Source organism: Gigantopelta aegis, chromosome 15 (genome assembly GCF_016097555.1).
Source record: "Gigantopelta aegis isolate Gae_Host chromosome 15, Gae_host_genome, whole genome shotgun sequence".
Classification (NCBI taxonomy): Eukaryota; Metazoa; Mollusca; class Gastropoda; order Neomphalida; family Peltospiridae; genus Gigantopelta; species Gigantopelta aegis.
Window position 1 is genome coordinate 31,958,524 of NC_054713.1, and position 10,841 is coordinate 31,969,364.

The 10,841-nt window shown below is 37.2% G+C and overlaps 1 protein-coding gene across 1 annotated transcript; it reads left to right on the forward strand.

The window, feature by feature from the left end:
* Window positions 1–578: 578 nt before the first annotated feature.
* LOC121390403 lies at window positions 579–8,024 on the forward strand. Its single transcript, XM_041522205.1, has 3 exons — window positions 579–1,786; window positions 4,417–4,625; window positions 6,211–8,024. Exons 2-3 carry the CDS (start codon window positions 4,477–4,479, stop codon window positions 6,719–6,721), a joined length of 660 nt encoding a protein of 219 aa, XP_041378139.1. The 5' UTR covers window positions 579–1,786; window positions 4,417–4,476; the 3' UTR covers window positions 6,722–8,024.
* Window positions 8,025–10,841: the final 2,817 nt, after the last annotated feature.

Sequence of the window (10,841 nt, forward strand, 5' to 3'; positions counted from 1 at the left end):
TTGGCATTCTTAGCCTACATAGTTTACAAACTGAAATCAACAACAATCATTTAACACGACGCGGAAATCAACAACATGGCGCAAATTACGAAACTGTTGGGGTGGTTAATTGATGAGTTACTTTGAAAAAAATTAAAAAAATTAAAAGCAGTTCCAACCAACATTATAAAGATTGCTATTTTAAAAGAAATAATGATCTCTATTTTTAAAAAGAAGTAGAGTATTGGCTCTCAGATTTTTATTAATGTCATAAATGCAGGCCTTAGAAGTTGGGGTGGGTGTTTGCAGACGGCACTGGCTTCCAACTCTCTAAGCCCCAACTGAAAAATCAAAGTAGGAAAGGAAAGAAAATGTTTTATTTAACGACGCACTCAACATTTTATTTACGGTTTTATGACGTAGGACTATTATGGTTAAGAACCACACAAATATTGAGAGATGAAACCCGATCAAAGTAATATATATTAACTGCTCCTACCCCCATTGCTGTCTTTGATTTTGATCAGGTAATACGGTTTTGTTATTCAGATTTATTCCAGTTTGTACATAATTAGCTGAAAAAGATGCATTTTCATATTCATATATAAATACTCTATACAGTAGGTACTGCAGAAAACTATTTTGGCTAAAACATGTTCATTATGGCTAACAAAAATCCCATTTGGCTAATTTTTTGGCTGGCTACAGGTATTTTTGATCCAGGGTGATCCCTGAAATATATATCTCATCCGACATTTGACGGCGACTTCGTTACTCACAAGTCATTCGGACCATATCACCCAAGCCGGTTTTACACAAATATGCGAGGTTGTCCGATTGATTTTTGTGCTACAGAAACACCCGACATTTGCCGAATGCATGGTTCGAACTACCCGATGGGTCGAACAGACTTTGATGCACCGACAGTGTTCGAGCCAATGCGATTCTACTGTATATACAGTATAGGACTCAACAAAATTCCAGAGATTTTTCCAGATTCCATTACACCCAAATCCCTGTATTTTTCCCTGAATCAAACAAACATTTCAAATTCCCTGAATTTTTTAAAACCATTTTCCCTGTTTTATCTGTCACGTGGGTACCCTGATGATATGTTCCCCAAGGGATTCCTCATATTCTCCAACGTAAAACACTAAACAACAACAAAACAAAACCACCAGTTTTATAATATTAAGTGTCATTTTATTCACTCGAATGTTTGGATTTTAAGAATAAAATTATGAATTGCATCGTTTTCGAAATGGGGCAAAACTGTATTAAAATAGTCTGCCACCACTGTTGCACCGATCGTCAGTGGTCTATTGAATATTTTAGGTGTGCGCTTTATTTTTGACTCTCAAAACGCAGTTCAGATAAACATTTCGTCCCAATTCTAAATTCATTCTAAATTCAAAAGGTGTAGGTCGCTCGGTTACCTTTTTTTTCAGTTTAACAACTCCAGAACATTTCGGACGCGATTTTAGTCGGAAATTGTCGAAACGGTAATTATGAAGCATAACGTCCGTCCGTTGTTGTTATAGAAATCACGTGACGCTTATTATGTCATGTATTTATTGAGCAACACCGAATTAATGATTTGCTTGTTTAAAAATATTAATTATAATATTTAGAAGTCGGAGCGGTCTATGAAGAGGCCTCCGTGTTAAAAGATAGAGCGACAAGACCTTTCGTTCGACTTCTCGGTCTACACAGACTGGTGAAAATAATGAACTATTAAGAAGTTTACCAGAGACAAATATATACCTTGCGGCCAAAAAGAAAACGGATGCCGAAGCCATGTTAAAAGGTAATTATATAAAAAAAATAACCCCAAACAAACCCCAACAAAACAAAGTAAATAAATTTGCTCGACAAGGGGGTGGGGTCTTTCTTTTCTTTTACTTTGGACATATGAATTTTGGGCAGGCAGTGATTTATCCAGGTTTTCTGAACGTTCTGCGTTATTCAGTGGCCTGAAAAATTGTTTTATTCAAGCTAATTTTCCAGTCCCATTAGACATGGGACGCTGGTGAAAAATCCTGGATAAATCCCTGGTATGTGTATGTTTGGCACAACGTTTATACTTTTGTGCAATCTAAAGTCCTGCATCACAATTATCCCAGTAAAAATATGGTCATGACTGTTAAACGTTCTTTGGACTTTTGGTAGCAGACCAGTTATTTGTGAATCTTCAGCTGAGATATATGCATATCAGCCCATGGCATGCTAAATGCCCATCTATGGTTTAAAAATAAATAAAGATACAGGTATTTTTAGTCTCAAGGAAATTACAAAAAGGGTCATAATTATAAAGAGGACTTATTTAAATATTTGTGTTACTTTCATCATAATGTGTCCAAACTGCATGATTTTGGGTGCATTATTTAAGTAAACCTTTCTCATCAAACCTTACAAAGACCCTCATTCGAATAAAGGTTTAGCTATTCAATTTTTCACAAAATCAGCTTGTTTGAAAATTACCCAAAATGATTGAGCCCCACTTTTGTCACACTGGTGTATGAATACCAAGCCTCATTACAGCTAAACCATTTTCACAGCTGGTGACAAACCAATTGTCATTTTAAAAAAATAACTCCTTAGCCATCACTAAGCTTAAGAATTAACTTCCTATTCAAAATAATTAGTCTTCAAACATGGATCTGTACAAAACCAACAAATGAACTCTCTGCACGCCCGGGTACACAAGGGAGCTAACTGTATTACTGCTACCTTAAGTCTTGTTCAGGGTTGGGATCTAATCCAGTTGGTAGAGTGCTCATCCGAGTTCATTGGTTTGAAGGTTCAGGTTCCTAGGTTCGAACTGCCTCAGCGGATCCATTTTCTGATAGTTTTTTTTTTACCCCAACCCAACCAGTGCCCTAAGATTGGTATATGAAAGTTTGTGGTATGTGCAGTCCTGTCTGCGGAAAAGTGCATATAAAAGATCCCTTGCTACTAATGGAAAAATTTAGATTTTCTCCAAGGCTATATGGGAGGGTGGAACACAGCCCAGTGGTACTGTGCTGTCGGTCTAGGATCGCTCCCCATCGGAGGACCCATTAGGCTATTTTTCGTTCCAGCCAGTACCCCATGACTGGTATACTAGATGCCGTGGTGTGTGCTATACTTTATGTAGGATATTGCATATAAAAGATCCCTTGCTACTAATGGAAAAATGTATCGAATTTCTTCTCTAAAAATATGTAAAAATTACCGTTGGACATACAATAGCCAATGATTAATAAATCAAACTTAACTTGCATTTGTTTGATACCCAATAGCCTATACTATGCTCACACCAGCCGATTGCCCATGGTCTAATGGAACTATTAGCTAGTGAACAAAATATTTCCCGTATCGCCAAACTAGTGAAAATAAAATCTGACATCTGGGGATAAAGATATTCAAGTCGGTGTTTCTATAAACCCAACCAATTTGACATGGTCATGTTTACAATGAGTTCCATTCATTCTCCATTGTGGTGGAACAGGTTTCCTTGTCTGTCCGTACCTATATGTCAGACTCCACATAACCAAATTAAAATGTGTTAAATTTGTCATTAAATAAAACATTCATTCATTCATTCATTCATTCATTCGTGTTGCAGTTGCTGGTTTCCTGTATAGGTCTATTTCGACCAAGTATGGAAATAATAACTATATATTAATTAGACACCAAAATAAATGTAGTTTAAACATGTTGAGGCATTGGTGTAGCCAGAATTTTATAGGGGGAATGCTCAGGTTGTTTACGAGTCAAGACAAAGAAAGTGGTTGGAGGTTGCATAGTACCAAAGAAGAGAGTTCCGTGTCAGAGTTCGACGTGCACCGTCAAATATTTACGGAGTAAAAGCAGCTGTGGGTGTGATTGGTAGTTTTATGTGACATTGATTATTTGTGCAAATACTATTATTCATTGACAATAAATAAATACACTTTTATTTGTCATACAGTTGTTATGCAGTATATACCAGAGGTTGAAACTAATGCGGGGTACCCCCAAAAATGGAAGTGCAGTTTTCAGCAAAACTGACGGTTGCTATTAAAAACATTAATTAAATCTCTTAAATGATACGCGACCCCCCATTTTCTTGCAGGTAGATTAGATGTGAGGTGCCACACTTTCTATTGCTGTACTTACTGGGTGTGTTGAAATGCTGCTTATATCAGTTTTATTAGTAAACGTTAACATTATCGGCAATAGGAATTGATTTGGTTTATTAGAACCTGGAGGGAAAAAAAGAAAAAAAGTTGGGAGTTGGGGGTGTGTGCCTGCATCACCCACCCTGAATACACTGACGTGTGGTTAAAAAAAAAAAAAAAATCCTTATAAATTTAATGTAACAATTATGTGTACTTATCAATGTTATAAAATGTATGCCATTTTGTATAATTCATATATAAAATAAATGATTTTGAACTTTAAATCTTCACTCAGGCAGCCACAACAAAGAAAAAGCCAAAAAGGACAACCACAACAACACCATCGACATCTGGGATGAAGTCTCGCTTAACAACGCTGACTGAAATGGCCAAAGATATTGGGCAGCAGGAGGCGGAATCCTACTATATGAGGGATCTGGTTGCACTGGTTGATCTTATCGTTGATTTCGCCCACTCTGCAGTCTTACAGTCAGCCATCGACAGGTTGGTCCTCTTGTCTGTCTGTCTTTTTCTTCCCAGGCAGTGGGATCTAGGCGAGGCGGTAGAGAGCTCACCTGAGGTGCTTTCGTCACAGGATCGAACCTCCAGAATTGATCCATTTTTGTGTGACTTGGTACCCCCCCCCCCCCCCGTCTCAACCAATGCCCCACGACTGGTGTCTCAAAGGCAAAGGAATGTGCTGTCCTGTATTGGAAAGTGCACATATAAAAGAGATCTTGTTGCTAATGGGAAAATGTAAAGGGTTTCCTCTGAAGACTACCAGTCAAATTAGCAATGTTTGATAACTAATGGGTCGATGACGAATCAATCAATGTGCTCTAGTGGTATTATTAAACAAATCAAACTTTTAAATTCTGTTTGTTCTCCCTCCATCTGTTTTTTTTCTTTTCTTTTACCTTGCATCACTCTCTGTCTGTCTTTCTTAATATGTGTCTCTGTCTCTATTTGTAACTCTTGTTTGCCACAGTGTCTCTCTTTTTTCTCTCCCTCCCTCCTATCTCTTCATCTCCACCCCCTTTCTCTCTCTCTAATCATATGGAGAATAGGAAGCTATATTCTTGTGACCTGTTGGGAGTGAAAAAAATATCTATATTCATTCAAATTCATATTTAGATCGTCTTTTAAATGGAGAGGGCCTGGCCTCTCTACTTTCAAAATTGGGGTGCAGTGCCCCCTGACCCCACCCCAGCTACCACATGCACTGTTGACCGCTATCACCCCACCCCCCACTACCACATGAACAGTTGTTTCCATTTGGTACTAAAATCACAAGTAACTTTATAAGGCAATGGGTATTTAAATACTACAGAGGTCAACATACTTATAATCATTCAAGAAAGCTTTGAAAAGGTACAAATGTATTTCAGTATTTTATGTTAGTTTTTAAACTGGGCGACAGGGTCGAAGATTAGCATTTTTTCTATATAACTAGCCCCATGTGGGTTTTTCACAGGCCCTTTAATGATTTTAGCAGGCCTGACCAAAATGTAACAGGCCCAGATATCAAAATAGCAACATATTAGAGGCCCATGTTTGTATATAGAGTATACAGACTTGCAAGCAAACTTAAGCATTATCTCTGATTTTATAGTTTTTAAATAAATAAAATAAGTAGCAGGTCAAGATCGTGTCTAATGTTTATTTAAAAAAGCCAGTCTGTCTGTACATAATTTATATGTGGCTTGATGTAGGAAGAAACAAAATGTGTTATGATAATTAAAAAACATTACTTAACTTGATAACCCCCCCCCCCCCCATACCATTTTATAAACTCACATATCTCTCCTCCATCAAGCATTTTGTAATTGTTGAACAGACCATAATTAGACTGCCATTTTGAACGAAGCTACCAATTTACTGCAATAATACACAATACAAGTGCCTCTAGTCTCTGTAAAGCCATTTTATATTTTATATTAATTTTTTGGCAAGTCGTCCTTATGCTCCCCTCCTCCCCCCCCCCCCCCCCCCCCCCCCCCCCCCTTCCCATAATAATTTTTTAAAAGAGACAAAGTAGTCTGGTTAGGGCTGACGTCTTTAAAAATGAAATTTCTCTTTTCACCTGTAGGAGATTCAACAGACAAAATCCAACAGCCCATGAAAGTGAGTCGGACGGTTTTACCAACCAGAGTGAGTCGAATGGTATTGGACCCATTAACCATGTTGAGTCAGGTGCTGTTAGACCTACCAACCAGAGTGAGTCGGATTCCTACAGAAACATCAACCCCGTCTCAGATAGTATTAGTAGTACCATTATACCCATTCACCAGGTTCAATCAGATGGTATTAGACCCACCCAGAACATTGAGTCAAATGATACTGGACCTATCCACCATGTTGAGACAGGTGGTATTTTACCACCCTCAGATATTCAGTCAGATGGTGTTAGACCCACCCAGAATATTGAGTCAAATGGTATTATACCAATCAATCAGAAGGTATTTTACTACCCTCAGATATTCAGTCAGATGGTGTTAGACCCACCCAGAATATTGAGTCAAATGGTATTATACCAATCCACCATGTTCAGTCAGATGGTATTAGACCCACCCAGAATATTGAGTCAAATGGTATTATAGCCAATCAATCAGAAGGTATTTTACTACCCTCAGATATTCAGTCAGATGGTGTATGTTAGACCCACCCAGAATATTGAGTCAAATGGTATTATACCAATCCACCATGTTCAGTGAGATGGTATTAGACCCACCCAGAATATTGAGTCAAATGGCATTATAGCCAATCAATCAGAAGGTATTTTACTACCCTCAGATATTCAGTCAGATGGTGTTAGACCCACCCAGAATATTGAGTCAAATGGTATTATATCAATTCACCAAGTTCAGTCAGATGGTATTAGACCCACCCAGAATATTGAGTCAAATGGTATTATATCCAATCAGTCAGAAGGTATTTTACTATCCTCAGATATTCAGTCAGATGGTGTTAGACCCACCCAGAATATTGAGTCAAATGGTATTATACCAATCCACCATGTTCAGTCAGATGGTATTAGACCCACCCAGAATATTGAGTCAAATGGTATTATATCCAATCAATCAGAAGGTATTTTGCTACCCTCAGATATTCAGTCAGATGGTATTAGACCCACCCAGAATATTGAGTCAAATGGTATTATACCCATCCACCATGTTCAGTCAGATGGTATTAGACCCACCCAGAATATTGAGTCAAATGGTATTATACCCATCCACCATGTTCAGTCAGATGATATTAGACACACTCAAAGTGTTGAGTCAAATGGTATACCGATCTACAATACTGAGTTAGAGGGTTTTAGATCAGCCTACTATATTGAGTCAGATGGTATAAGCTCTGTCCACCAGGCTGATCCGTACCATATCGGAACTGACCATGATTCAGTGTTGGGGCAAACCACTGTCCCCCACAGTGATAGTTCACCAACCACTACATATTCACAGGTAAAGAAATACATGAACAGCACTCTAAAACGTTTAAGGTCGCAACTTCTGCGATGGTAAGGGGTTTCTATGTTTAAACTATTCCCACTTATATTATTAATCATTTTGACAATACTGGTAATATTCATCCAATATTGCTATTATTCAAATTAGTACCGTTGTTTATTTGCTGTCATCTTTTCTTGATATTAATTGCTGTCCCAATATGGTCTACTAAAAATGAGGTGCTTTGGTCAGAGGACTAAACCTTCTCGGTGGACACATTGTAGTTTCCTCGTCCCAGCTATAGTTCCCCACATCTGGCATTTTAAAGAATGCAGTATGTACTGTCCTGTCTGTAGGTGTTGTTAATCAAAACAAACCATTAAAATACAGTACCGTATATCGCTGTGTATTAGCCGACTCCATGCATTAACCGACCCCCTAGTTTCACCCTCCAAATCGGCTTTAAAATTATAGACCTTGTATATAAGCCGACCCCCCTATATAAAACTAACCAAGTCAGATGTCTGTGTGGTCTACAAAATGACAAAGTACATCTGCTTTCAAACGTCATTTGTCACAGCAAACTAATCCGGAAGCAGTAGCCGATTTCTATTTATAGAAACGGTGTCCGGTTAATTTATTTCTTGTAAAATATAAGTACCAAGATAGCGAAATATACCTAAACATTCTTGATTGCAGCCACACGTTAAAAACACAGTGACTGTTTGCATTGTTGATTGTGCTAATCGGTCTTTTCATTACTACATGTAGTCGGCTATACCCTACCATACCCAACCACCCGTGTCGATTAATCCCAAGCCGACAAACAAAACAAATGAAGCTGGAACAATTAACGTGTTCACCGGTTTAGTAAGCAGTTTTGTAATGACACGTGACCTGCGAAGTTTTCCGAAATTGTTTTGATCGGTCACCATTTATTGTTGTTTAAACAGATAAATATTACTAAATAACTTTTAAACACCAACATTTATTAAAGATGAACATATATATACAATTTTAATATCTTTTATTTGTAATAGCTTGTGTTAAAATGCAATATTAAACCTTTATGAAAGCGGAAATGCAGAGCACAATAATGACAATAGATCGAGTCGAGCCGTGACGTCACTATTCTAACTTTACATTTCCAATAAAATGTTGACTCCTTAGATAAGCCGACCCCAGCCTTTGACTTGATAAATTTTGTATCAAAAAGTCGGCTAATACACAGCGATATACGGTATATTAAAAACCTAGATTGCCAGCGGAAAGAAAACCTGGAAAAAAAGTAACAACGTGACTGCTTTACTGACATTCTGGAGCCAGTTGTTCAAACAAACAAAATTACCTTAACAAATGGTTAACAAACATTTTCAGCTATGTATCTATTTATGTATGTATGTATGTATGTATGTATTTATCATAAGTTTGCATGATATATTACATTACTATCATCTATCTATATGTGTAAATATTGTAAGGCGATGAATCAGGGCACCCCAACCCTGGTACCATCATGAATGTCTGGGGCAATAAAAAAAAAGAAGTTAAAGGTAAACAATATTTTAAAAGATATTTAAATATACTGAACTTCACTGGAAACGCATCAGCCAGATTTCAAGATCTAAATAGGATATGATATGAGAAGAAATAATAACACATTTAAATTATTTTGTATAACTGGTAGAAAAAAAAAGCATAAAATGGTTTGGGATATTGTACTTTATAGCAACCTCACAAATGGATAGTAGTAACAACTGAAAATAGGGTGGTGCATTTTCAATATAAGAGTTCAGTATACGTTCTTTGTAAATATATGTTCTTTGTTATATTTTTGTTCCTAAGATAATAAAGTTTTTGTTATTGAAATACAATGTTTGTAGTTGAGATATTTATTTTAGAACTTTGCAAACCACACTAACATGAAATATGGCCCCAAAAATAACAACACTTGGTCAGGTCCATGAAAGGATCATTTGTACCTGAAGGCACATCAATCTGATTAAAATTAGCTCTACTGGTAGATCAACCAATATTGCATGGATTCCCATGTCCAGATGACAGTTCGTCTCTAAATTTATAATAATTTAAATATCGGCCAATCACACTTCGCCTTTAATAAAGTTCTAATAATATCGGGCCAGACTATTTATAGACTGTCATGGGGAGGGGGGTTGCCACTATGCGAGTCCGAAAGCTTGTTCAATTTGACACCAATTTTCAGGTGTTTTCCCTCTGGCAACGGGTTATTTCAGAAGCTACAGGCTGTAATGTAGGCTACCCCTCGGGAAGCATGTGGCTTAAAGCATTGTGATACTTAATAGTCTGGTAGACTGGCAGATACTTGAAAGTTTTTATTTTTTTTTATTTTTATTATCTTGTGTATTAACAGATGTCCCTTTTTGGAATGTGCCTGATAAACCAAGGTCATCTTCCTGTATTTTAATCAATTCAAGATGGCGTCCAAGATGACCACCATTTCATGTTAATGGCTATAACTGCCTTCATATTAAACCTAGAATGATAAATTTGATATCTTGTCATAGGTTTTGTGGGTCAAATAACCTATTTAAACCATTTTCAAGACTGATTAGGGATTACATCATAGGAAATTCAAGATGGCCACCACTACAGCTGTCAATTTATGTTTTGGATACAACCTGGTTCACTTTAAACCTGTGGCACCTGCTAAGTTTGGTGTGTACAGTCACAGGTTTCAGGGGTCAATGAATTCATTTAAAATATTTACAAGGTCGGTTAGGGATTACATCAAAGGAAATCCAACATAGCCACCAATATGGCTGACAATGTACGTTTTAGATATAACTTGCTTCACATTAAATCCTAGTCATGGGTTTTGGAGGCCAAGGTACCTAGAAGGTTGGAATGCTTTACGTAATCTGAAATTCAAGATGGTGGTCTATACAGATCCAGCTCTAATTTCAAGAGAAATATTTATTACATATTTACATAAAAACAGTTTCACTTTTTGATGAGATCACTACAACATACTTTTAAATCTCAAAGCTAATGTCATCACAGCCATCCACATGCACAGCATCAACTGGTAAGTTCAACGGGATGTTCCTCAAGCTCTTTGTCCTCAAGACCAGATTTACATAGTATATCAACCAGTTCTGTGGGAAGAATATTTCCCTGTGTCCATTCTATTTCCAGTCCTGACTGAGCTGCTTTGCACCCTTTTCCAACAGGACTTGGTAAGTGAAGTTTTGCAATATTTGCTCTTTTCCAAACTAGTGTGTGATAATTG

Excerpts from the sequence above, each read along its gene's own strand:
- LOC121390403 (XM_041522205.1), top strand. The coding sequence starts at position 4,477 with ATGAAGTCTCGCTTAACAACGCTGACTGAAATGGCCAAAGATATTGGG. Across the intron at positions 4,626-6,210 it reads TTACAGTCAGCCATCGACAG|GAGATTCAACAGACAAAATC; the intron begins GTTGGTCCTCTT and ends TTTCACCTGTAG.